General features: G+C 46.6%; 3 protein-coding genes across 7 annotated transcripts in view; 2 read left to right on the top strand and 1 right to left on the bottom strand.

Annotated features, from left to right (window-relative positions):
- The window catches only part of trpm5 (transient receptor potential cation channel, subfamily M, member 5), a 29,432-nt gene extending 25,621 nt beyond the window's left edge, over positions 1-3,811 (top strand). Inside the window, exons 20-26 of one of the 3 annotated variants that reach the window (XM_056412559.1) lie at positions 326-500; positions 1,006-1,174; positions 1,288-1,466; positions 2,375-2,507; positions 3,354-3,426; positions 3,505-3,595; positions 3,671-3,811. In XM_056412559.1, the coding sequence (XP_056268534.1) occupies positions 326-500; positions 1,006-1,174; positions 1,288-1,466; positions 2,375-2,507; positions 3,354-3,426; positions 3,505-3,595; positions 3,671-3,795 (945 nt within the window). In that variant the 3' untranslated portion in view covers positions 3,796-3,811. Of the gene's footprint in view, positions 1-325; positions 501-1,005; positions 1,175-1,287; positions 1,467-2,374; positions 2,508-3,335; positions 3,427-3,504; positions 3,596-3,670 lie in introns of all 3 variants that reach the window. The other 2 variants (XM_056412558.1, XM_056412560.1) reach the window with 2 other exon arrangements.
- Positions 3,812-4,439: 628 nt separating this feature from the next.
- traf6 (TNF receptor-associated factor 6) lies at positions 4,440-11,665 on the bottom strand. Its single transcript, XM_056412345.1, has 8 exons — positions 11,581-11,665; positions 9,665-9,987; positions 9,406-9,556; positions 8,328-8,486; positions 8,167-8,238; positions 7,010-7,087; positions 6,636-6,908; positions 4,440-5,213 (listed from the first exon to the last, which is right to left on the bottom strand). Exons 2-8 carry the CDS (start codon positions 9,985-9,987, stop codon positions 4,626-4,628), a joined length of 1,644 nt encoding a protein of 547 aa, XP_056268320.1. The 5' UTR covers positions 11,581-11,665; the 3' UTR covers positions 4,440-4,625.
- Positions 11,666-11,746: 81 nt separating this feature from the next.
- On the top strand, positions 11,747-26,845 carry ttc17 (tetratricopeptide repeat domain 17). 3 transcript variants are annotated; one of them, XM_056412342.1, is made up of 25 exons: positions 11,747-12,061; positions 12,571-12,660; positions 12,861-13,030; positions 13,156-13,267; positions 14,185-14,316; positions 14,416-14,525; positions 14,647-14,794; positions 15,798-15,937; positions 16,732-16,892; positions 16,991-17,103; positions 17,208-17,360; positions 20,295-20,410; positions 20,509-20,665; positions 21,052-21,123; positions 21,258-21,488; positions 21,602-21,821; positions 22,855-22,965; positions 23,044-23,339; positions 23,447-23,600; positions 23,689-23,809; positions 24,507-24,666; positions 25,162-25,245; positions 25,351-25,470; positions 25,574-25,717; positions 25,861-26,845. In XM_056412342.1, exons 1-25 carry the CDS (start codon positions 11,747-11,749, stop codon positions 25,990-25,992), a joined length of 3,762 nt encoding a protein of 1,253 aa, XP_056268317.1. In that variant the 3' UTR covers positions 25,993-26,845. The 3 variants fall into 3 exon arrangements, with proteins under 3 accessions (XP_056268317.1, XP_056268316.1, XP_056268318.1); XM_056412341.1 differs by having other exon boundaries at positions 22,855-23,339; XM_056412343.1 differs by lacking the exons at positions 25,162-25,245; positions 25,351-25,470; positions 25,574-25,717; positions 25,861-26,845 and adding an exon at positions 24,918-25,155 and having other exon boundaries at positions 22,855-23,339.
- Positions 26,846-27,121: the final 276 nt, after the last annotated feature.

Here is a 27,121-nt window from a genome sequence, read left to right as displayed (position 1 = left end):
TACCCATCCGCTAGTCTTCTAAGGCGATAACACAATGTACCATTAGAACACTGGAGATGGGCCTCTATAGACCTCTGTAGAGACTTCATTAAACACCAGAGAATAGTCATGTACACATTAACTATGTAGAAAGTGTATTTATGATTCATTTAATGTTATCTTCATTCTAAAAACAGCTTTACTTTGAAAAAAAATGGACATTTCAAAGTAAACTTTTGAACGGTAGTGTATTTACATACTTCATGTCAAAAAGAACACGTTATTTGCGTTTTCGCGCCTGTCCCTTTAAGGCCCCCCCATCAAATAAAAACGTCCTCCTCTCCAGATGAAGGACGTGTTCTTCTTCCTCTTCTTCCTGGGCGTGTGGATGATCGCGTACGGCGTGGCCACGCAGGCCCTCCTCCACCCCAACGACCCGCGCATCGACTGGGTGTTCCGCCGGGCGCTGTACCGCCCCTACCTGCACATCTTCGGCCAGATCCCCCTGGAGGAAATAGATGGTAACTACAAGACCTTCATCCCCGGGGCACCCTCGGCCTCATGTCGTCTTCTTCTTCTCCTCCTCCTTCCTCTTTTTTCTTCCTTCTTCCTCTTCTCATCCTCCTTCTTCTTCTTCTTCTCATCATCCTTCCTCTCCTCCTCCTTCCTCTTTTTTTCTTCCTCTTCTCATCTTCCTCCTCCTCCTTCTTCTCCTCACCCTCCTTCCTCTCCTCCTCCTTCTCCTCCTCCTTCCTCTTTTTTTCTTCCTCTTCTCATTCTTCTTCTTCTCATCCTCCTTCTTCTTCTTCTTCCTCTCATCCTCCTTCTCCTCCTCATCCTCCTTCTTCTCCTCCTCATTCCTCTTTTTTTCTTCCTCTTCTCTTTCTTCTTCTTCGTCTTCTTCTTCGTCTCCTCTTCATCCTTCTTTCTCTCCTCCTCCTTCTTCTTCTTCTCCTCATTCATCATTTCTTCTTCTTCTTCTTCTTCTCCTCCTCCTCCTCATTCTCCTTCTTCTTCATCTCGCAGCCGCTCGCATGCCCCACATAAACTGCACCAACGACTCGGACGAGATCATCTTGGGCCTCCGCCCGCCGTGTCCCAACGTCTACGCCAACTGGCTGGTCATCCTGCTGCTGGTCATCTTCCTCCTCGTCACCAACGTGCTGCTGCTGAACCTCCTCATCGCCATGTTCAGGTCGGGAGAAAGAAGAAGAGAAAACACAACCTCCGTGTTTGTCCGTCTTCTCTATAAGTTCTTCTTCTTCTTCTTCTTCTTCTTCTTCTTCTTCTCCTCCTCCTCGTTTGCAGCTACACCTTCCAGGTGGTGCAGGGCAACGCCGACATCTTCTGGAAGTTCCAGAGGTACAACCTGATCGTGGAGTACCACAGCCGCCCGGCGCTGGCCCCGCCCTTCATCATCATCAGCCACCTCTCCCAGCTGCTGCTCAGCATGGTCAAGCAGCCGGAGCCCAAGCAGGAGGTTCTGGGTACGAAGGTCACGAGAGGTCGTTCTTAACCCTCCTGTTGCCTTTGGGGTTAATCTGACCCCATTTAATAAATGATTGACATCATTTCCAAATGTATTGGGGACAACTGGGAAAACATAAAAATCACACGATGATATGTTTTCAATGTCCTGTACAATTTGACCCCAGGCTGTTTTTCACTGTGTAAAACATATAAGAAATATCAACTTTTTTATTTATTTAAAGAGCTATTTAGGTAGTCAACAAACAAACATAAAGTACCTCACACTTAAACTTGGGAAACAATATTAATTCTAATAATTTTCTGGAGGTTTTAATTGCTGGGGTCGAATTGACCCCGAGGGTAAAAGATGTGAGTACATTTGAAGGTAACAAGTCAAGTCAAGTCTTTTATTGTCAGATACACAGAATGACACAGGGTCAGACTGGGCACTGAAATTCTTAGGACAAGGCACCACACAACAACTACCATAGCCTAACATAATATAACATAACATAACATGACATACACACTGTACAAGAACAGGAGGGTTACACAGCTCGATGTTGTTTATTACCGTCGCATTGAAAATGTGGAAGGTTGTGTTTTGATCGCCGTGTATTTATTTATTTATTTGTATGCGTGTTCCTCGCATAACTCAAAAAGTATTAAACCGAATCGCATGGAATTTGGTGGGATGATTGGTTATTATCCGGGGACCATTTGATTAGATTTTGGGATCAATCGGGTCAAATGTCAAGGTCATGAAAAGGTCAAAATCTTCTTTTTACCATAGCGCGGTAAATTTTTATCCAATTGGCAACTAATGCCAACATGTTCATAATTCAATGCCCAATCTTGTGATATGTGAAGGTATGCCCATTCTAGTTTGTTTACTGGACTGTGTGTGTGTGTGTGTGTTCTCCAGAGAGGGAGCTGCCGGAGGGACTGGACCAGAGGATGATCACCTGGGAGACGGTGCAGAAGGAGAACTACCTGGCCAAGCTGGAGCGCCAGCACTGGGAGAGCAGCGAGGAGCGACTCAAGAGCACCTCCTCCAAGTACTTGTTGACGTTTGGAAAATGTCCTTTTTGTCAACATCTGTCGACCTCCGTCACGCGGCGGGACGACGAGAGGAGAGCGAAGGGGTAGAAGTCGACTCCCAGACAGGAAGCAGTGGTAGTGACCTGTCAATCACCTCGTAGCCCCGCCCCTAAATGATGACATCATGCTGTATAGAAGACTTGAAACTAGAGATGAGACATAAACTCATGTTCACATGTTGACTGAAAGAATACATCAAGAGAGAAGTAGTCATAATGTAGACTTCTATACAACCAGAGGAGTCGCCCCCTGGTGGTCAGTAGAGAGAATGCTGCTTTAATAAATGAAGCATAGACTTCTATACAACCAGAGGAGTCGCCCCCTGGTGGTCAGTAGAGAGAATGCAGCTTTAACACATGAAGCATAGACTTCTATACAACCAGAGGAGTCGCCCCCTGGTGGTCAAGATAGAGAATGCAGCTTTAATAAATGAGGCATAGACTTCTATACAACCAGAGGAGTCGCCCCGTGGTGGTCAGGAGAGAGAATGCAGCTTTAACACATGAAGCATAGACTTCTATACAACCAGAGGAGTCGCCCCCTGGTGGTCAGGAGAGAGAATGCAGCTTTAACACATGAAGCATATATTTCTATACAACCAGAGGAGTCGCCCCCTGGTGGTCAGGAGAGAGAATGCAGCTTTAATAAATGAAGCAGACTTCTATACAACTAGAGGAGTCGCCCCCTGGTGGTCAGTAGAAATAATGCAGCTTGTACACATGAAGCATAGACTTCTATACAACCAGAAGAGTCAGTAGGGAGGATAACAAATAAAGATGATGCAGCATTGAATATGTTTTAAGGGTTCAGAGCCTCTTGAGGGTCGTCGGTGGGTTCAAGGACCAAGAGAAGCGTCTGACGTCCGTGGAGGTTCAGGTAAAGCAGCAGCCGAGACGCCCTCTTCCCTCCTCGGCCCGGTTCACCGACACCGCGTCTCCTTCTGCCGCCCTCTAGGTCCGGTACTGCAGCGAGGTGTTGTCCTGGATGGCCGAGTGCTTCGCCCGGAGCACTCTGAAGTGCGGGAAAGACGCTCCGAGAGCTCCGGGTGAGTCTCACTCGATCTCCCGTCTCCCGACGCTCCGTACGCGCGGCTCACTGGAATGTCCGTACGCCGTTTCAGTGTCTCTGAGCAGCGCCACGTCCCAAGGTCAACCCGAGAGGGAAGCCAAGCCGGAAGAGGACGAGGCCCGACCGGGTCACTCGGGATGCGGAGCCAACAAGAGATTCACGCACGTCGACGAATAAGATTTGTGACACGGGATGTACGATTGTTTTGGGGATTATTTTTCAGGTATAATGATTGAGGGGAGGGGGGGAGGATTGATTTGATTGGACTTTAAATGAATAAAATGTATTGTTTTGTCAGATATCGCTCTGAGTGTTGTGTTATATATATTTATATATATTAATATATAAATTAATAAAGAAATTAACTAAATCCTTCTAAAGTCAAGACTTTAAATGAAAACTTTTGCTTTCCGTTAACAGGCATCATGTTGTAAGATGGATCTTTTTGGGAAATAAAAATAAAATTAATTAGAAGTATTATACGCGTTTAGTTATTCCTTAAAATGTCCGTTGCTTACAAGTTGCCTGTGGATGTTTTTATTGTTTTTTCTTAATATTAAACAAGTTGATCATCAAAGTACACGGTACACGGGAAGCATCGTGGAGGCGCAACAGAATAATACATTTGCGGTGTGGAGACTTAAATATTTGGCATGGTTTCTGAACGCCGACGCCAAGTAGTAGTCGTTGTTCGTCCTCTGGACATCGAAATAATCAAAATCACGGGGAAAAAGATCTAATTTTTTTTTCATAATTTCGGACTAAGATCTAAGAATGTGCTTATGAGTCCACACACACACACACACACACACAATTAAAAATGATTGTTCCGTTTACATTTATTAAAACAAAAAAAATAACAAATCACTTTTTTTAAGACAAATAAATACGAGGATACTTTGCAGTGTCCAAATTGTAAATGTGTGTGAACGTACACTTCTCTCCTCCTGCTGTCCATTCATGACGATGAAGACGATGATGATGACGCCAGAGATCTGCGTTTGCCGTCAGTCCCTCGACACCGAGGCCTCGGGCCCCCGGGGCTGCACCGCCGGGCCGTCGAAGCGCGGCGTGACCTCGCAGCGGACCAGCAGCGTGTCGTCCTTCACGAACGCCCTCTGGCTCAGCTGCTGCAGGTGGAGGAAGGTGACGTAGCCGAAGCCCTTGGGGTTGCGCTGGATGACGGGCCTCTGGAAGGCCAGCAGGTCGGGCTTGGTCTCCATGGCCTCCACGTGGTGCTGCTGCTCGCCGCCCTGGTCCAGGATGGCCAGGCGGATGGTGCCCTGGAAGGGCCAGCTCAGCTGCCCGTCGAAGGCGCCCTGCATGGTGTGCACGAACAGCGAGATGAAGTTGGAGCAGCGCGGCGCGCTGGGCGTCTGCAGGTGCAGCCGCAGGCACAGCTTGTAGCCCGGGCGGCCCGTGTAGAAGCCGGGGCTGTGCTCCACCACGGGGAGCCCCGCCTCCTGGCTGCGCAGGTGGGCGGAGAAGCCGCGCAGGCGCCACACGAAGACGCCCTGACACTGCTGGGACTCCAGGTCCTTCACCGTGTCCTCCAGCGTGGACACGCGGCGCCGGAGCTCCGTCAGCTGGCCGGCCTGCGGGGGACAGGGGGGGGGGGCGTTCTGTTACGACAAATGGCCAGCAGGGGGCGTGGCGGCATCAGGGCAACAGGCTCGTAAACAAAGAGATACAATCAGAACTTCTCTTGTTACCTTCGCATTGAAAATGCGGAAGGTTATGTTTTGATCGCCGTGTATTTATTTATTTGTATGCGTGTTATTTGCATAACTCAAAAAGTATTAAACCGAATCGCATGAAATTTGGTGGGATGATTGGTTATTATCCGAGGACCCTTTGATTAGATTTTGGGATTGATCGGGTCAAAGGTCATAGGTCAAGGGCATGAAAAGGTCACAATATTCTTGAATCGCATGAAATTTGGTGGGATGATTGGTTATTATCCGAGGACCATTTGATTAGATTTTGGGATCGATCGAGTCAAAGGTCAAGGTCATGGAAAAGTCAACATCTTCTTTCTACCATAGCGCGGTCAATTTTTATCCAATTGGCAACTCATGCCAACATGTTCATAATTCAATGCCCAATCTTGTGATATGCGAAGGTATGCGCTCTACCGAGTGCCCATTCTAGTTGTAAAGTTTGTTTTCAGACAAGTAGAACAAACCAAAGTTGATTATTTTCTAGGGCTGTCAATCAATTTAAAAAAATTCACTAATTAATCGCACATTTTGAAATTCATTAATCGCGATTAAAAGTTTTTTTTTCTTCGAAAGACAATCTTCTAAATGAACGAGTAATCCCTTCAGACAGCGTGTATTTTAGACACTTGTTTAATTGTATTCTTTTTTAAAGACAAAACTTCACACAGAGCTGTGTTTTCAAAGAGGCTTCTACCTATAAAGTGCCAGCGAGGTATTTAATATCGTGGATGACAAATTGTTTCTTCAGTGAAACATCCAGATTAGTAAACAAAGGTGTATTAGAGACCCCATTGGTCCTGTCATCTTTAACATAAACAACAGCAGAACAAGATCGTCTCTCCAGCAGCGTGTCACTCTGTCTCCACGTCTCGCCGCAGAGCTCCATGCCGGCGTGTCTGCGCGCGCATCGGGGCGGAGCAACAACAAAAAAGTCCCCTTTACCTTCCGCCCCGCGTCACCGACACGTCGCCCTCTGCTTCTCTGTGAATATGGAGGAGCAGACGGGAGGAAGGAGGCGGACTGCCGCGGTAGTGCAAAAACTTCAACGCACATCGGAAGTAAACAAAGTTGCGTTTATTGCGTTAAAATATTTTAGTGCGTTAATCGTGGCCAAATTAATCGCATAGATTAACGCGTTAACGCTGACAGCCCTATTATTTTCTTAAATAACTTACAAGTTGGACGTCTCCTTTTTCACATTTTACCAGCGAATGAAATAAAAAAAGTTAACGACGAAGTGCACGAGAGGGAAGTTTCCTTTTCGTGCCCGCGAGCACCGACGATGTCATCCTCTACCTGCGTTTCCTTGAGGATGGTGAGCTCCCGCAGCTGGTGGTCCTGCTTCACCAGACGCCCGTCCATCTCCCGGAGCTCCTTCGTCGGCTGAGTCGGCGCACAGCCGCCGCCGCCGCAGGCCGCCATCGCCCCCTGATCCTCGGACGGCCCCGGCGTCCACGGGGACTTGTGCGCGGCGCCGTCGAGCCTGAGGCCGCGCAGGAACTCGGCCATGTAGCGCATGTGCATCTGGGTGAACTCCTGCATGTGCTCCGCCAGGTCGTGGCGCTGCATCTGATTATTATAAAAAAAATTTAAAAGAGGCAAAGCGTGTTTCATTAAAGTTAATTTTTCTCTCCAGGGCGCGTCGGGAGAGTCGACCTGCGACCGCTTACCCGCTCCTTGCACCCGAAGGTGCTGAAGTTACAGGCGATGGGCGCTTTGGGACAGTCGGTGTCGCAGTGAGACTCGATCTGAAAATGAAAAAAAAAACACGTCAGCGTAGCTTCAGTTTGACGATTTATTCAAATCAGGATTTAAAAAAAATAAACAATAGTTGTGATAATTGTGGGTAAATGTTAATGTGGATAACTTCTCTTGGAAATACTTCCTCGCCTCGTGTATTTTAATTGAAGTCTTCCTCGTTCACAGGAGTTACCGTGACTCATTCACACCGCTAACGAGTTACCAGAGGCCGTTTTCTCTCTCATACGCATGTCGACCAATCGGTGTCCAGGACTGTAAACCAAACACCCATGAGCAAACATCTTGTGAAATCTCAGTGTTTACATGGAAAAAGTGATAAAATGTCGTATTTAAACTAACAATGAGAATTCCTAAGCACCCAGTAGATCACCTTAAATGACTCAAATGAATGAGAGACGATAGTTTCATTAAAAGAACTAGAACGGGCACTCGGTAGAGCGCATACCTTCGCATATCCCAAGATTGGGCATTGAATTATGAATATTTTGGCATTAATTGCATGCCAATTGGATAAAAATCGACCGCACTATGGTAAAAAGAAGATGTTGACTTTTTCATGACCTTGACCTTGACCTTTGACCCGATTGATCCCAAAATCTAATCAAATGGTCCCCGGATAATAACCAATCATCCCACCAAATGTCATGTGATTCGGTTAAATACTTTTTGAGTTATGCGCGTAACACCCATACAAATAAATTAATTAATTAATAAATAAATACACGGCGATCAAAACATTACCTTTCGCATTTTCAATGCGAAGGTAATAAACATGTAGTTATGGTGCGTTCACTTGCAGCGCGGAAAATGTGCGACTACGAAAGAGCGGATGCCGGCTTATATTTTGAGCGTCATTCTTTTAAAAGCATATTCATTATTTAAAACTCTGCGTAAGGAACATATGAATATAACACATTTCCAGGATTTTTCCCAAACTTTTTTTTCTCCAGGCCTGGAAATAACCATTTTTTCACATTTCCAGGACGTTTCCAGGTTTTCCATCACCGTACCGAACCCGTTTTTTTTTTTGGGCTCCGAAGTCGTCGTCGTCGTCGTCGTGACTCACCTGGTCTCTGATGAGATCCGTCCCACAGTACTGGCACGTCACGCTGGCGAAGGGACACTGCTGCCCGTGGAGCTGGAGGAGCAGCGACAGCGCGGGAGGTGAGGAGAGCGGTCAACGTTCACCGACACCCAGACGGCGAGGGGGGCGTCGGCCCGCCTTACCTCTCTCTCCTCGTAGTAGAAGTGCGCCCCGCAGTCCGGACAGGTCGCCGGTCTCCGTCGGCACTCGGCGGTCGCGTGCTCCTCGAGGCGGCTCGTCCTCACCGACTGCTGGCACTGGGGGCACGGCGCCGTGGCAAACTGGCAACGCGCCAGATGAGTCTGCGGGGGCGTGGAGGAGGGGGGGGGCAAGACATCAAATCAATGCAGTTAATTTCATTCAATTTCACCCGCCGCAACTTTTTTGGGGGATACGCCAGAACGAAGGACGCCGTGTGAGGACAAGAACTAAAGAGAAAGAGTGAGTGGACGGCGGATAACGAAAACACGTTTTTTTTTTAACAGGGTTCTTACACATTTTGATGGATTTCCAGGACTTTAAACCACGTGTCCATGACCAAATTGAAATCTCGGTATAAACATGAACAATTTAGAAAATTGAGCGTATTGAGAGCGTACGCCGGCTAATATTTTGAGCGTCTTTCTTTAAAAAACATATAAATTATTTCAAACTCGGTGTAAATGAACACGTGATTATAACAACATTTCCATGACTTTTCCAAAACTTTGATGATTTAAGTTTTTTCCATAACTTTTCCAGGCCTGTAAATGACCATTTTATAATTCCATGACTTTTCCAGGTTTTCCATGACCTTAAACCAAATGTCCATGACCAAATTGAAATCTCTGTATAAACATGACAAATTTAGAAAATGTTGCGTATTGAGAGCGTACGCCGGCTTATATCTTGATTACTATAAAAAAAACATTAATTATTTCAATCTCAGCGTCAATGAACATGTGATTATAACACATTTCCATGACTTTTCCAAAACTTTTATGATTTAAGTTTTTTTCCATGGCTTTTCCAGGTTTTCCATGACCGTACGGACCCTGTTTTAACTCTTGACGTGATCGATCAACTGTATGATGAATACGCTTAAAAAAACCTAAAAACACATCTGATTTAAAACACACATCTCGGTCATCGTGGTTAACTTAAAAGTGAAGATTCGGGGGTTTTAAAACTCGTCGTTGGCGCTGCGTTCAAAGTCGCCCGTAAATGTTAAAAAATGCTCGCCTCTAATTGCCGGAGCTCCATTTTCTCCTCGCAGTCGGCGTTCGGGCAGCAGACGGTCAGCGACAGGATCTCCCGTTTGGCGAAGTTGTCGGGGAACAGCTGTTTCTCCAACAGCCGCGCGTTGTCCACGGGGCACCTCTGGCCCGCGTCACTGTTTTCCGCAAGAGAGCAAAGGGACCCGCTGTGAGCGCCGCGGACGCAATATATCCGAGAGTCGGTCGGCGTCGGATCTGACGAAAAGAGGAGAGAGGCGGCGTACCGGATGGACTTCTCGATGCAGTTCTTGCAGAAGCGGTGGCCGCACGGCGTCTGGATGGCGTTCCTCAGAGCCATGAGGCAGATGGGGCACTCGTATTTGCTCTCCAGCGGGGGGTCGAACTCCACGTCGTAGCCCAGGAGGGGGGCGGCGGCCTGGAGGCTGGAGGAGGAACTACCGCTGCTGAAGGCGGCGCCGGGGCTCTCCGACGGGCTGAGGAGGGACTCCCGCTCCCTTTCCATCATCGCCAGCGCGCAGCCGGACAGCTCCTCGCCCTCATCGCCGTCCTCCGGCAGACTCCCCTTGTTGCTTTCAAAGGACGCCATCTGCTGGCGAGTGAAAGTCTCAACCACAACGACGTCAGAAACATTGCGTGTCAATATTCCTACGTTTGCAGAGCTAAAGAAAAGACTCTTCTACCCAAGACGGGTGGAAAGGTTTCAAACATCGCAGGACGGTGCGTTCATGGGACTGAATGTGTGGTAAAGCGGCACAGGGTTCTTACACATTTTGACCGATGGATTTCCAGGACTTTAAACCAAATGTCCATGACCAAACTGAAATCTCGGAATAAACATGAAAAATTTAGAAAATGTTGCGTATTGAGAGCGTACGCCGGCTAATATTTTAAGCGTCTTTCTTTAAAAAACATATTAACTAGAATTGGCATACCTTCGCATATCACAAGATTGGGCATTGAATTGTGAACATGTTGGCATTAGTTGCATGCCAACAAATTGATACAAATCCTAAAAAAAAAAAGAAAAAAGATTTTTTCATTTTGATTGACTTTGACCTTGACCTGACCGATCGATTGATCTAATCAAAAAATCTATAATATAATCAATAATATCCCCAAAATTTCATTCATTCGGTTTAATACTTTTTTTTTGAGGCGAATATATATAATAATACAAAATAAATAAATACACGGCGATCAAAACATAACCTTCTGCATTTTCAATGCGAAGGTAATGACTTCAAACTCGGCCTAAATTAACACGTGATTATAACACATTTCCATGACTTTTCCAAAACTTTTATGATTTACGTTTTTTCCATGACTTTTCCAGGTTTTCCATGACCGTAGGAACCCTGGCGGCACCTCAACAAAACAACTGGACACATATATTTGGAACGGCATTAACATATTATTATTATTAATTAGTCATTATCACAAGACAGAAGGTGCCATCACTTGCTGACATTGACACCATCCAGGGGACCCAAAAAAAACGAAAAGAAGAAGAATGCACAATATATACACAAAATTAACCACCAAAGCAAACAAAACAATAGTGCATAGATGAAGATAACGGTGTTATATCCAGAGGTGATTTATTATATTATATCAGTAACTTCTTTTAAATCACTTCTTAAAACCCATTTTATATAACAGCTTTTAAGTGATCTAGTCATTTTATACAGAACTTTGGTTCCCCTAATTTAGTTGTCTGTTTTTAATTTATTTATTTTTTATTTTAATCTATACTTTTAAATGTAATATTGGTTTCTTGCTATTCCACTTGTTTTGCTTTGACTCTCTGTGGATCACTTTGTAAACATTGTTTTTAAAGGTGCTATATAAATAAAGTTCGTATTATTATTATATTATTACATATTTGATGTATCCGTCCTTGTGACATTTTAACGTTGCTCTCTGGGCGCTGCAATCTCCTGATAACACGAGGGACAGTGAACGTTACACCCATAATGAGAAGCGTAAAGTAATACAACATTGTAATAGTAGGTAAGGAAGGTCCTTATTACCGAGACACCTGTGCAAACTATTTCACAGAAGACACAGCAAATAGTTTTTAGCAACGTTGTCAACTCGTAATAAAAGTTAGACATGCCCTTAGATGCGGAACTGCAACTTTGAAATCAAATCCGGAGCGATGAGGAGAAACGATACTGACCGAGACAGCGTGGACGGCACACGCGCATCCTCCTCGGCAGCACCGGCGGTCAAGCGCTGAGTTCGGAGACGGTCCTCGTCCGCAAACACCTCACCTTTAGCCTCGAAAACCTCTGGAACTTCTTTTTTTCCGTTTTCGACAGTATTTCCTGTTTTGTCTTTTCCGTATGTCATCAACGGCAACCTGTAGAGTTTTACCGCGGCGGGTGTTGTTGTTGTCGTTCGACGCGACAGCGCCCCCCTCTGGCCGGAGGCCGCAGTTATTTCTGGGGCTTACCGTTGCTGCCACAGAGCAAAATGAGACAGAAAAAATGGCGGACCTCGGGAAAATATGTCCCGAGTCTTTGCCCCGTCTCGTCAACTGTTCGCGAAAAACGTCATTCCGGGGGGAGCTTTTCATCCTCCTCTGCGCACTGATCGTGGACTCCGGAGGGGCCACGACCCACTGGGTCGTCACGGAGGACGGGAAGCTCCAGCAGCAAGTATGACACCGACAGCTAACGCGGACGTGAGGCGGCTAGCTCCGGCGGAGCTACACGCGCGTTAACGGGAGTGTCTCCACGTCATTTCTATAGCCTCGAGGAGGACCCGTTGGCCAGCAGCGGGGGCGGGTGGGGGGGACGTTCACACACCAGCGAGAAAGTTTATTTAAATATAAAATGTAACGTGACGTTGGGGCGAGGTCAAGATGACCAGAGCGTCACAGGGCCCGCGTTCGCGTCGGGAATCGCTTATTCTATTGATTTTGCTGGAGATATCGCGATATCTCGTTGGGTTTGGTTGACAGCTGCTGTCACACTACGAGCTTTATTCGGGGTGCAGGTTAATGTGTCAGGCTTTATTTGGGGGTGGCTCTAATTGGCTTACAACGTTACATTTTGAAAGTGAAAGTAGAACAAGAACATTGCACACGTCACCCAATAGTATTATCACGTCCTTAAATGTATCAGCTGGTTATTCAACTCACTTTTTATTGCTGTTGTTGTTTCAGGTCGACTCGCCTTTAAATCTGAAGCATCCGCACGACGTCGTGATCTTCATGAGGCAAGAGGCTCGGGTCGACTACCTCAAGAAGCTGGAGGTGCGTGTGTCTCCTCGGGATCTCGTTCTGCTTCATCTCTTCTTTCCCTCTCATGGCCGATGAGGTCTCTCGCCTTCAGTTTCATTCGTGCAGAACCACAACACGGCCAGTGCCCACTTCTATTCATATTCATCCATCCATCCGTTTCTCATGATTGCCCCCCCCCCCTCCCTCTCCCCTTTGTGGCCTCGGTTAAGCAGAAGCAGCTGGTGGAGCAGAAGATCCACATCGAGGAGAACGAGGACCGGGACACGGGGCTGGAGCAGAGGCACTACAAGGAGGACGCGGACTGCGTCATGGCCAAGGTGCCCCTGGGAGACCTGGACCTGTACGACGGCACCTACGTTTCCCTGGAGAGCAAAGACATCGGGTGAGCCCCCCCCCCCCCCCCCCCTGAGAAACACGCCATCGGCGGCGTTTATCGACGTTTCTAACAAGTGAATTAAGTGTTGTTGCTTTTTTATGTCGTGTCTTTCCGCTGTCCTCCTCCTGAAGCCCCGAAGACTACGTGGATCCCCGGTCCGCTCTGCCCCCAGATCTAGAAAAGCCCGACTGTGCAAAAGTGTTTGAACTACATTATAGCATCCACGCTTTCCAGCATCTCAGGGTGAGTCGGGGGGGGGGGGGTATTCACCCATTGGCTTTGGTGGATCTGACATTTTACAGCAATGTCCTGTTTACAGTTTCAGTGGGGGGCTTATTCAAAATCATAGAAAAACAGGCACATACAGGAGAGAATAGCATACAGCGAGACATGTATAACGATTCGCCACTCACACACACACACACACAGCGGAGAAGCAGGACGGCGTGTGTACCTGGGCGGAGGAGGGCTCTCCCCGTGAGAGCAGGCGAGGTTTTGCTTATGCAAACTATTGACTCAGCCGCTGGTCGCAATGCTGATGGTTGCTGCACCGAGATGTACTTCGCCCCCAATAATAATAATATGAATTAAAATGAAGAAGGGCTCATGGGGAAGTTGGATTTTATTGGGGGGGGCGGGGGGGGGCTAAACTTTTATTTCAGTTTATCAACAAAGTGGTTTTGTATGATATTTAAATATGCAAAACACACCTTCAGATTTGCCTTCCCCTGATCGTTTCTTTAATTTTACTCTTTATTTATTTATTCTATTCTCATTAAAGAGTTTTACTGCTTTATTTTATTTTTTATCTAACTGTATGTAAATCCTCTTTCTTGTATTTTTACTCTGAAAAGCGCCATAGATCTGATTTCATTATTATTATTTTATTTCTTTATTATTATTGAATAATAATAATATTTATTATTATTTAATAATAATAATATATTATTATTTAATAATATTTTTTATTATTATATATATATATTATTAAAATGTAATAATAATAATAATAATAAGGTACTCAAAGACATTTGAAAAATACTTTACTGCACACCACACAAAGGTACCGATCACATGATCAAAGGTACCGATCACGTGATCAGAGGTACCGATCACGTGCCCGAACTCCAAGTGAATGTGGCCTCCTCTCTCCGCTGCAGGGCGTGCAGGAGAGGGCGAACTTGACCTCCCCGCTGCTCTCCAAGGAGGACCCCATCTTCAGCTCGCTGTCCCACCGTCTGGGCCGCAGCGTGGACGACGTGGGCCACCGCATCCACCAGGAGCTGCTGAGGGTACGGCGGGAAGGCCTCGGCGTCTCTCCTCTCAGAGCCGCGTTCCCTTCCCACCGCCCCCCGCCGACAGTCTGTGTGTGTGCGCCTCGTGTGTTCCAGAACTCGTCGTCCTGGGTGCTGTACAACATGGCGTCGTTCTACTGGCGCATGAAGAACGAGCCTCAGAGGGCCGTCGACTGCGTGGTGCGCGCGCTGCACTTCTCCCCGAGGTGAGGGCGGGCGCCTCGGGGAAGGACGCCGCTGCAGTTTGTCTTGTTGTTTCTGTCGCGTGAGACGGCTCACAGGTGTTCACGCTCTCGCATCGTGTGTGTGTGTGTGTGTGTGTGGTAGGCAGCACAAGGACGTGGCCCTGGTCAACATGGCCAACATTCTGCACCGCGCCCACTTCTCCGCGGACGCCGCCATCCTCGCCCACGCCGCCATGGACCTGACGTCGGACCTCTTCACCAGCCACTACACGCTGGGCAACATCTACGCCGTGAGTCTGAGAAGTTTAGTTCTTAACTAACTATACGGGGGCGACTGTGGGGTCAGGGGTCAGCGGGTCCGTCTGTCAATCAGGGGGTTGCCGGGTCAATCCCCGCCCCAGTCGATGTGTCCTTGAGCAAGACACTTAACCCTGAATTGCTCCCCGTAGCTGTGTTTACGGTGTATGAATGTTCCATGTAAAGTGTCTTTGAAAACATTATTATTATTATCATTTTAATTGTTATTATTATTATTGTTATTATTATTAAATAATAATATAGAAATATAATAATAATGAAATCAGATCTATGGCACTTTTCACATTTTTTTTTAAAGAGGATTAAGAAACCGTTTGGTAAAAAATAAAAATAAAACAAAAGCACCAAAACTCTTGAACGAGGATAGAATAAATAAGAATAATATCACATGTAAACATATAAAGTGTCTTTTCGTACCCTTAAAAAGCGCTATATGAATTAAATGGATTATTATTATTATTATTAACTACCAAGTGCTCATTTGTCGGCGTTTGGTAATAAAGTGATGTTTTCCTGAGGTGCTGGCAAACTTATTGATAATATATATATATATATAAATTTTTTTTTGAGTTTGAGGGTCCCGACGTCACAAAGACGAGACAGAATTCAGCTTCTAGCGCGTTGGTTTTGCACTCGTCTGCGTTTAATAGAAGACAAATCGATAACCAGACCTTTTACGCGTGGGGACTTTTTTAATCTCAGTAGAATCACGATTGTCCGGTCCGTCCGCGGCCAGAGGAGCGTTCCCGCCAAAAATCTATCTTTCCCTTCCGCCCCCCCCCCAGAGGCGTGTCATTGTCAGGCCAACAGCCAATGGAGCGCTGCGATTAATCACCTTCTCTTTGAGCTTTGCATAGCTGGTCGGTGAAGTTCTTGTCGTGTCATTACAGCGTGATTCCTCCACGAAACAAACCACCGTGTGACCTCTTCTATATCCTCTATCTCCCCCCCCCCTCTCCATCGCCGTGGGAACAGATGCTCGGGGAGTACAACCACTCGGTGCTGTGCTACGAGCAGGCGCTGCAGGCCCAGCCGGGCTTCGAGCAGGCCCTGAGGAGGAAGCACTCTGTGCTGTGTCAGCAGAAGCTGGAGCAGCGGCTGGAGGCCCAGCACAGGTACCCCCCCCCCCTCCTCCCTCAGTGTAATGTGGCCGTTTTCAAATATGCTTTTTTATTTCTGCTTCCGAACAATCGTTGGTCATTCTACGATTTCATGATTTCACTTGTCAGAAGATGGGAAGGTGGTCTCAGGAATGCAAAGATGATTTGAATATTCAGCTTTTTAATCCTCTTATTTTACCGCACCATCTTTTACAGTGTATTGTACTTTGCTCTTTTAACCGTCGAAATGTTTTTGCCCCCTGTTATTGCCCAATTAGTTTTAATTGATTACTGTGCTGCACTTTGTGACACTTTATCTGTGATAAGCGAAAATAAATAAATAAGAAACCGTTAGATTAAAAATAAAAATAAAATAAAAAGCAGCAAAACTCTTGAACGAGGATAGAATAAATATAGAATAATATTACATGTAAACATATAAAGTGTCTTTTAGTACCCTTAAAAAACGCTATATGAATTAAATGGATTATTATTATTATTATTATTATTAACTACCAAGTGCTCATTTGTAGGCGTTTGGTAATTAAGTGATGTTTTCCTGAGGTGCTGGCAAACCTATTGATAATATATATATTTTTTTTGAGTTTGAGGGTCCCGACGTCACAAAGACGAGACAGAATTCAGCTTCTAAGGAAAAAGGAAAGGGTGAATGGCGTGCAAACCCCGGGGTCCGATGACTCTGCACTCGTAGAGTTACAGTAACTTAAAGAGGATTTTGCTTTTTACGAAGAAGTTTTTCCTTTGTCGGGTCGTCCCGTATTCTCATATTTGACCGTGTCTCTCTCCAGGTCGCTGCAGCGGACGCTGAACGAACTGAAGGAGTACCAGAAGCAGCACGACCACTACCTCCGCCAGCAGGAGGCGCTGGACAAGCACAAGCTGCTGCAGGAGGAGCAGATCCTGAGCAACATCATCCACGAGACGCAGATGGCCAAGGAAGCCCAGCTGGGTGAGACGCCACGCGCACGGACCCCACAACGGGCGTTCAACGCGGTAAAGAGATTTATATATAATACCCAAGCATTGTGTGTGTGTGTGTGTGTTCAGGGAACCACCAGATGTGTCGGCTGGGTCAGCAGCAGCGCAGCCTCTACTGCCCCTTCGACCTGCCCGTGCGCTACCACCGCGGCGACCTGTTCGAGCACGTCCACTTCGTCCAGGCGAGGCTCTTCCCGAAAATCCCGTTCATCCATCGGAGCAAAGGAACGCGAGTATTACAAATATCTGACTTCAGCTCCTCTCTCTCTTCTCCGTTCGCCCTTAGTTCGGCGAGGAGGTGTCGGTGGCGTCCAGCGTGGCGCTCGCCTCGGAGCGCAACGCCAACCAGACGGCAGCCAGCCGCCAGCTCCACCCCTCGGTGTCCGGGGACCAGGACCCCGCCGCGGCCCTCTGGGGCAGCCGGCAGGATTACACACAGGCAAGACGGAGAACAGCTTCTTTTTTTTGTGTGTTTCAGGAAACATTACAGTGATTGAAATATATATTATATATTATATAATATATATAGATAATATATATTAAATATATATAAATTATATATAATATATATATTATATTATATATATATTTATATTATGTAACATATATAATGTATATTATATATATATATATATTATATTTTCATACAATATAATATATATTATATAATATATATATTTCAATCACTCTAATTATTATATATTTAGGGTCCGAGCGACAGACGAAGTCTGTCCGAGAGGACCCTATTGAAATTGTTAGGGGTATTATTATTCTTCTGGATTTTTATTTTAGAACATTGGGGGCATATTGGGGGTATGTATCATATCCCAAAACTCACCAAATTTGGCAAGCTTGTCAGGCTTGGTGAAAATAGACGGATGACACCGACTTCGAAATTCGGCTTTCAAAAATTGCTCTCTAGCGCCACCTGGAAGTTTGACCGGCGACGCCCCTCACCCAGTTTGTTCAAATGACTAGCTTTTATTTTTCCCAAGTCCACTTGGACCTGCTCTACAAAAAAACCTCTCAGGACCCTAAGCTCCGCCTACTTAAATTTTCCGCCATATTTTTTTGTGTGAAAAACACATCAGAGGCGTTTTCTCTGACATACGGGGTCCAATTCAAACCAAACCTATTGGAGATAATGATCATGGAAGCTATATCATCTAAGATCTATCATCTTATTTCAAATATATCATTGTGGTAAGGATCTATGGCCCAACGAACATTTTAGGGGCGTGTCCTGTTTTGTAATGCTCATAACTTCAACACTATTGGGGAAAAAAATAACAGACTTTCAGGTTATGTGCAGAAGGGAGCCTGAAACATTCACAGCAAATTTCGTGCAATTTGAACCGTAGGGGGCGCTACAATAATTCACCAAAGTTGGCCGTTTTTGGCGTTTTTTGCTTGAATTGGCCCTTTTCCACTTTTTCCCCATCGATTATTTCTCCCACAAAACGCCAACAGAATCGGCTAAAAATCAGTTTTATAGAATCTCAAGACTTGAATAATGAACACTGTGAAAAAAAACGGACTTTTCGTCGGTAGAAAATTTACGCTTTTTTACTGCCAATAATTTTGTACTTTCTGTGATTTCTTTATGTTAAAAACTATTGCTTAAACTCATCCAATACTTCCCCAAAAAATCATGTGTGATGCCAGTCAAGGCCTGAACACATTCACACGAAGAAACAAGCACATTTCTTCCAGGAACACCTATTGATCACCTATTGAAAAGTAAAATAACCATAATTTATTCACTTTCACGATAGGCTTGCTTCTCTTAGTCGGTCAATCAGATCGGCTTCAAATTTGTAACACACAATCCAAACATTGTCATGATGTCAGCCCACAAAGCATTTTACGTTCGGTGTTACACTATTGCCGTGCAACCCATTCTTCGCATCAAACAACGAAGGGGCTTTGGAGGGACTAAACATGCTCCCTGTGAAAATACCCTTGGCAAACATATTAAGAATCAAAGATGTAGTTACCAGATATGATTTTTATTCTTCAAAAATGGTAATTTGGCTCCATAGCGCCACCTACAAATTTTCAATTAGGCAGCCCCGGTGCTACGTTTGACCTACATTTATAAAGCTGGGTAGGTATATGTAACACATGTAGACGGAAAGAAAAGTCTCTTGGCACCATGCTCTAAACTGTACCGGATGTCGCCAATATTGATTTCTGTGTCACTGTGTCACATTTAGTCACTTCCACCTCCAGGCATCCACCTGCGTTTCATACTCCAGGCCAACAGGTGGCGGTAATGCACCAAATATATGGATGCAAACCGCTGTGAGTGCATCAAGAAGAAGAAGGAGACCGCAGGCTGCAGGCCTCTTCTCTCTCTTCTCTCTTCTCTCTCCTCTCTCTCCCTCTCTCTACTCTAACATAACTAACGTCAGTAAACAGCTGGACGAGGCTTTTAAATCACGGATTTCGTGAGTTTTTGTTTATAGGGACACATGATGCATGGATATGTTCACAGACTCAAAGCGCCACCTAGTGGCTCAACTGGACTTCCTTCAGTCCGCCCCAAATTTTTCTGCCCAAAATAATGTGAGCGGCTACGGCTGCCTGTAAATCAGCTGGCTCATAGCTCACCATGTTAAGTGTTGGTCTGGACACCAGGAGATGCGTGTTTGATTCCAAGACAAGACAGCTTTTTTTCATCACTTTTTTTTTTTACATTGAATTTACATGACGTGATCTATACTTCACGTAGGGACGCATGAATATGTTCACGTAGTTAAAGCGCCACCTAGTCAGGGATGGATTAACCAACGGGCCTACCGGGCCCAGGCCCAGGGGCCCATGAGCTCAGGGGGCCCCTGGGCCTGAGCCTCCGCGCGTGACGTCGCTGTGATTAACATTGTATTGATATGAATATGATGATATGACACGATGCGCCGTAGCCGGTATATGCTAGGCTTAAGTCATTCATGTCATGGTCATATAATTCGCGTTATGTTGTCTGCTCAGCTCCGGTATCGTTGTTCCATACGGACTGTTTTGTTAGCGATGGGGGGGGGGGGGGCCTTGACAGGAACAGGCCCAGGGGCCCGTGGTTTCTTAATCCGTCCATGCACCTAGTGGCTGAACTGGACTTTGTCGAATCCGCCCCAAACTTGTCGCGCTCGTTACAAGTCACGGCCCGAGTCGAGTCCGACCGGCGCGCCCGGGTCCTCGGCGCCGGCTCCCCCGACCGGCGCGGGTGAGCGAGGACCCGTTCGACGCTGCTTGCAGCTTTAATTTATATTTGTTTTTCTATATATTTTATATTTGTTTTTCTACATATTTTATATTTATTTATATATATATATATAAAATATATTTATAATATATGTGTGTGTTTCACCTTTAGGACACCCAGAAGAAGTTGTGGCCTCAGAGGACGGACTGCGCCCACGAGTACCCGAGCATCCCCCCCGCCCACCTGCTGCCCACCTACTATCTCCCCCCCGAGACGCAGGGCCTCGGGTCGGTGCTCCTCCCCGCCGCTCGATTGGCTCGTGGAAGAATGTCACATGAAAAGTCTGACCTGTCTTAACAGTGTGTGTGTGTGTGTGTGTGTTCAGCCCGGTGGCGGCGCTCCTCTACGGGAGCAGCCGGCCTCCGGCGGCGACGGCGCTGCCCGACTGCGGCGCCGTCCCGCAGCCGTACCCCGCCCTGCTGCCCGCCTCGCTGGACTGGCCTCTGGAGGAGAAGACGCTGCCCGACCCCTCTGCCGCCCAGGTGTGTGTGTGTGTGTGTCTGTGTGCGTGTGTGTGGGGCTGTGTGTGTGGGTGAGTATGTGTGTGTCCGTGTTTGTCTGTGTGTGTGTGTGGGTGTGTGTGTGTGTCTGTGTGTGTGGGTGTGTGTGTGTCCGTGTGTGTGTCTGTGTGTGTGTGTGTGTGTGCGCGCGTGTGTGTGTGTGTGGGGGGGCTGTGTGTGTGTGTGGGTGAGTATGTGTGTGTCCGTGTTTGTGTGTGTGTGTGTGGGTGTGTGTGTGTGTGTCTGTGTGTGTGGGTGTGTGTGTGTGTGTCTGTGTGTGTGTGTGTTTGTCTGTGTCTGTGTGTGTGTGTGTGTTTGTGTGTGTGTGTGTGTGTGTCTGCAGAGCCTCACCTGCGTCTCTGTCTCAGGTTCTGCGGCTGCGTAGCGGCGGTTGGACTTTGGATCAGAGCGGCTCCAGAATCTCTGAAGCTCTGAACCAGGCGAGTCGCACGACTTCTGCTAAACCTCACATTTGTTTTGGCGCCGTCGGATCCGCGTTTCCATCTTTCACGCTCTGACGTCATCTCGCATCGACCTCCGCCGCTAACGGCAACGCGCTCTCGCTCCGCCGCAGGCCGCCGCCGCCGCGCCGCGCTGGCAGCTCCACGGCGAGGCGGCCCTCTACTGGCGGGCCGCGGGCAACGCCAGCCGCGCCCTGCGCTGCCTGCGCCTCGCGCTCGCCGCGGCGCCGCCCGCCCGCCGCCACCTGGCGCTCACCAACGCCGCCAACCTGCTGCTGCACCACGGCCTGACCGCCCACGCGCAGGCGCTGCTGGAGCACGCGCTCGCCGTCAACGCCTCGGAGGTAAACGCTTTTTTTTCCGCGTATAAAAAAAATTTAAAAATCAAGTCATCGAAATTTGGTTTCCTGGCCACCGATTGGTCGACGTGCGTGAACCGTCTGAATGTTGTCGTTAGCCCCACACCCTGCTCAGCCTGGTGAGCGTGCAGCTGGCCCGGGGCAACGCCACCGGCGCCTTGGCGCTGTTCCGCAGCGTGCTGGCGGCGGCGCGCTCCTCTTCCTCGGCCTTCGCGTCCTTCGTCGGCTGCGATCAGTGTCGCAACAGCCTGCCGCTGCTGCGCTGCCTGCAGTTCTACCCGTTCCTCTACAACCTCTCGCAGCGGCAGCCCTGCTCCCGTGAGTGGATCACACACACACACACACACACACACAACGGGAAACTATGACGTCATCTCCAAGTCTGTATTGTTTCTTCTTTACAGCTTAAAAATAAACAAATTGGATGTATGTAATCCACACACACACACACACCTTTCCCTGGACACTGGTGTGTGTTGCACGTCCAATGTGAATGGAGGCCCCTCCCCCTCCTCTCTCTGCTCATGGGCGTGAGGAGGGGGGGGGGGGCTTTGAAGTGGAGAGATCTGGCCACTCAATAATTAATGCGGCAGAAAATAGCTCAACGCCACATTTAGTCGGGTTTATATTTGACTCTGAAGCTAAATGTTGCTCCTGAAAGCACAACGGGGGGAACGAGGTCACATCAGTAGTTATGTGTGTGTGTATATATATATATATATATATATATTTATACATAAATAATTACACAAACCTTTCTCGTGTAAAATGTTTCTCCCACATTTTGCCATTTAACACGAGAAAGGTTTGTGTCATTATTTATGTGTATATATATGTATATATATACAAATATCTATATATATATATACACACATATATATACAAATAAATATATATATATACACATATATATATACAAATAAATATATATATATTTATTTGTATATATGTGTATCTATTTATTTGTGTATATATATATGTGTATATATATTTATTTTTACATATAAATATATATGTATATATTTATTTGTATATATATGTGTATATATATACACATATATATATATACACATATATATATACAAATAAATATATATATATATACAAATATATATATATATATATACACACATATATATATACAAATAAATATATATTTATTTGTATATATATGTGTATCTATTTATTTGTGTATATATACACATATATATACAAATATATATATATATTTGTATATATGTGTATATATTTATTTGTATATATATGTATTTATATGTGTATATATATGTATTTGTATATATATATATGTGTATATATTTATTTGTATATATGTGTACTTGTCTCGGCCCAGCCGGCGCCGCCTGCACGGCCGAGAAGGAGCTCGCCGTCCAGCTGGAGGAGTGGGAGGGCGGCGAAGAGAAGCCGGACGCGCCCGCCGTGGAGGACGCGCTGCTCTTTGAGAGTGAGAACGCCGTCGATGACATCACTCGGCCATCGCGCGAAGAAACCCGTCTAACTTCCCCCTCGCCGTCCCGTCCAGAAGTCATCCTGGACAGCAACGGGTCGGGCGAGGCGGCCGGGCAGCAGCGGGCGCCTCCCTCCGCCTCGGGAGCCGCTCACATGCCCACGCCGTTCGGCGGTGGCGGCGTGGAAGGCGAGGAGGAGTGGCAGCTGAAGGAGGACCTGATGGGCGCTTTCGAGGGCGCGCTGGACGTCGGCGGCAAGCGCGGCGACCTGCGCGGCATCCGGGTGCTGAAGAACGACCGCGTCATGGGCGCCCGCGGCGGCGGCGGGCCGTGCTTCGGGAACTGCGAAGACGACGAGGGCGCCGAGTGGGTGCGTGCGCGGCCGACGCCCGCGAGGCGGGAGGCGCTCGACGGCGCCGAATCCTTAAAAAAACATCTGTGACCTTTTTTTTCTTCTTCTTTTGCTTCTTCTTCCAGATCACCTTCCAGGTGAAGCGGGTGAGGAAGACGAAGGTGGACGGCGCGGAGGGCGCCGCGATCGCCGACGACGGCCACGGCGGGGAGCCGCCGCCCGGAGGTCACTCCGTGTTGGAGATCAGCGGGCCGACCATCCCGGCGCCCGGCCCGGCGGGTACGGCAAAGCGCCGACGTCGGCAGAAAAAAACACGCGATGTCTTTGAGTCGTGTTTTTTTTTATTTGACTTGTTTTCCCCCTTCAGGCCGCTGGAGGGATTACACCAACCTCGGCTGGCCGGGGCCGGAGGAGTGCCAGCGGACACGGAGGGTCGACCTCACCACCGTGGCGAGCACCTGGTTGGCCGTTTCCGCCAAGAACATCGAGTAAGCCTCCGCCCCCTTGTCCTGATCTCGAGTAACGGAACGCTCATGTAACGGACACACGGCCCACGGGCTCCTGAAGGAACCGCTTTATACCTCTTTTTTTATTTTTTTTGCAAAAGTCTTTGAACTGAAAAACACAAACGCAACAAGACGTCGAATCACGTAATCCAGTAAATCCACTTTTTCGCCCGTTATTTTTTCATTTTGTGTGTTAATATATACTATATATATATAAATATACACATATATATATAATATATATTAACACACATATATATATGTATTTATTTCTGTATATATATATATATGTGTGTATATATAATATATAAATATACACATATATATAATATATATTAACACATATATATATGTGTATTTATATATATATATGTGTATATATATATGTTATATATATACACATATATATATGTGTGTGTGTGTTAATATATATATATATATATTCAGTGGGTACGGAAAGTATTGAGACCCCTTTAAAATGTTCACTCTTTGTTTGGGCTCCTGAAGTAACGGTGGTTACCCCTTATCTCATCTCTCTTCTTCTTCTTCTTCTTCTTCTTTTTGTTGTTCTTCTTCTTCTTTTTGTTGTTCTTGTTCTTCTTTTTGTTGTTCTTGTTGTTCTTCCTCTTCTTCTTCTTTTTGTTCTTCTTCTTCTTCTTCTTCTTCTTCTGTCCTTCAGCATCACTGAGCACATCGACTTCGCCACTCCGCTCCAGGAGCCGGCCGCCGAACCGTTATGCAACGCCAACATGGCCGCCAGCATGCACACCCTGGACCACCTGGCCGGGGTGGCCAACCGCGCCGCCATCCACTACACCGGGGAGAGCCAGCTGCGCGAGGTATCGGAAACTTCCGCGAAGATGCTCGTCCAAAAAGTTTTAGTTCCTCCGGTCGGGGAAAAGCTGTCGCAGGGAAACGATATTCCAGCCTCGCGCTCCTAAAATCAGTCGAGCGGGAGCATTTGGGATATCGATGAGAGGAGTACTGGAAAAGTGACGATAATAAATGGCTCTCCGTCATCTTCGAGATAATCAAACGGGAAAGAAACGTAACTACTAACTTAAACTAATGTCAAAAAAATAGTTTACAGTCGGGATTGTGATGACATCGCCAGTTGAGGAGCAGTGGGGGCGGGGCTAAACTTTTTAAGCAGCCAAATGTTCCACGATAAACACCAAAGGGACGAAGTTGATGAAGATGTGACAAATATTCTGAATGATAACCGCGGATCAGGAAATCAAAGGTCCACCTCACCTCACACACACACACACACACACACACACAGTTCTTAGGTAACGGCCTCGTGTGTGTGTGTGTGTGTGTGTGACCTCCAGGTCCTGCAGAACCTCGGCAAAGACAAATTCTCTCCTCAGTCCTTCGAGCAGGTGGGAACGCGCATCGCCAAAGTTCTGGAGAAGGTAGGCGCTCTGATTGGTGTTCAGGTGGTGAGAGTGTGTGGACGCCATTCTGATGTGTGTGTGTGTGTTTCCCACTAACACGCCAAACTGCCATTTAAAATACAGAATCAGACGTCGTGGGTTTTATCCAGCATGGCCGCCCTGTACTGGAGGGTCAAAGGTCAAGGCAAGAGGGCCATCGACTGCCTGCGCCAGGCCCTGAACTCCGCCCCCCACCACATGAAGGCAAGTGGGGAGACGGGGTCGGCGGGTTGAAGTCGCCCTGAGCGGAAAAATTTGTGTGTTTTTTTTTTTTTACGCAACGGAATACTCTTCCCCCCCCCACCAGGACGTGCCCCTCATCAGCCTGGCCAACATCTTCCAGAATGCCCGTCTGTGGGAGGACGCGCTCACGGTGGCCCGCATGGCGGTGGAGATCGCGCCGCACTTCGTAGTCAACCACTTCACCCTCGCCAACGTCTACATCGCCATGGTAACGTGTCCCGCTGTCGCGTTTCCCGTCGCCGGGAAAAAATAAATTCACTTTTTTTTCTTCTTTTTTTTTGCCGGGGGATTTTGACTCATTTTTTGTTGTTGTTATTGTTGTTGTTGTTTGTGCGTGCGTGGTGGCGACAGGAGGAGTTTGAGAAAGCCATGCGCTGGTACGAGTCCACCCTGAAGCTGCAGCCGGAGTTCGCCCCGGCCAAAGACCGGCTGAGGACCATCCAGTGCTACCTGCTCACCAAGAGGGAACGCCGGCAGCCCTGAGCCTCAGGAGGGACCCCCCCCCCCCACACACACACACACACACACACCGGACAACGAACACTCGGACAGACACACACTCATCCCGCAGGAAATAAGTGCTGGTTGCAGGTGAGGCGTAGAATCTGGGTTCTAACCCCCCAAAAGTACAACTGTAGATAGTTTTTTGCCCAACACAACTTATAATAATTGAAGTGCAGGACCTCTTGTTATCTCACAAGCAAGAAGTTTTAGGATCGCCAGACTATTATTATTTGGATTTTTTTAGGTTCCACTCAGTGGAAGAAAGGGGTTAAAAAAAGAAAGAAGTGAATGCGGTTCTTAAATTCCAGTCATTCTTCTGCAATATTAATTTTTGTATTTCAATTTATGCTAATTTTTGGAAACAACGGCTCACTTGGTCGTTCCTGAAGACGTTTTGTCATTTTTTTGTTGGGGGGGATTATTGTGCAGGTGGTGTAATGACACACCGCGGCCTGTAGGTGGCGCCATGTTTTAGGTTGATGATATCTAATGTCTTCTACTCCGAGGTTAAAGGAGTTCAAACTGAACCGGTGGCCCCCTCATGCTTCTGCTTCATAAAGCGGAATTATCAATTTTTGCACTTTTATTTTGTCGTTTTTTTGTTCTATATCATTCCTATTTATACGGGACCGACAAACCTTTTGATTTTTGTTCCAAAGTAATTTAAATAGGAAAAAAAGAGAAGAAACTATGACGTGCTATTTACATTTGCTGCTTAACTTATGGAAATTCATAAGACGGAAAAAAAGGTTTTGCCATTGACCATCTATAATAATAATGAATGAAAACAGTCTGTATTGATGTACAGTATTAAAGGTGCGTGGCCTCGTCACCTCGCTGCTCTCGCCTCGTTTATTTCTCTACGGGAAATAATAACAAATGTTTGAGTTACCACAATCAGTTGAGTCATATTTATAATAAAAAGGGGAGAGTTTTCATAATTACCTGAAAAATACCTCAAATTTCTATACATATATAATTAATATACATATATATGTATATACATGTACATATATATGTATATATATATACATATATATATATATATGTAGATAAATATATGTGTATATATATGTATGTATATATATTTACATACAGAATGTATGTG

Source organism: Pseudoliparis swirei, chromosome 4 (assembly GCF_029220125.1).
Source record: "Pseudoliparis swirei isolate HS2019 ecotype Mariana Trench chromosome 4, NWPU_hadal_v1, whole genome shotgun sequence".
NCBI lineage: Eukaryota > Metazoa > Chordata > Actinopteri > Perciformes > Liparidae > Pseudoliparis > Pseudoliparis swirei.
The sequence above is the reverse complement of the archived record's forward strand: the minus strand, read 5'-3'. Positions and strand labels throughout refer to the sequence as shown.

Excerpts from the sequence above, each read along its gene's own strand:
- traf6 (XM_056412345.1), bottom strand. The coding sequence starts at position 9,987 with ATGGCGTCCTTTGAAAGCAACAAGGGGAGTCTGCCGGAGGACGGCGAT. Across the intron at positions 8,487-9,405 it reads TGGAGCTCCGGCAATTAGAG|ACTCATCTGGCGCGTTGCCA; the intron begins GCGAGCATTTTT and ends ACGCCCCCGCAG. Across the intron at positions 8,239-8,327 it reads TCTACTACGAGGAGAGAGAG|CTCCACGGGCAGCAGTGTCC; the intron begins GTAAGGCGGGCC and ends CTGCTCCTCCAG.
- ttc17 (XM_056412341.1), top strand. The coding sequence starts at position 11,747 with ATGTCATCAACGGCAACCTGTAGAGTTTTACCGCGGCGGGTGTTGTTG. Across the intron at positions 12,661-12,860 it reads ACTACCTCAAGAAGCTGGAG|AAGCAGCTGGTGGAGCAGAA; the intron begins GTGCGTGTGTCT and ends TCGGTTAAGCAG. Across the intron at positions 13,031-13,155 it reads CTGGAGAGCAAAGACATCGG|CCCCGAAGACTACGTGGATC; the intron begins GTGAGCCCCCCC and ends CTCCTCCTGAAG.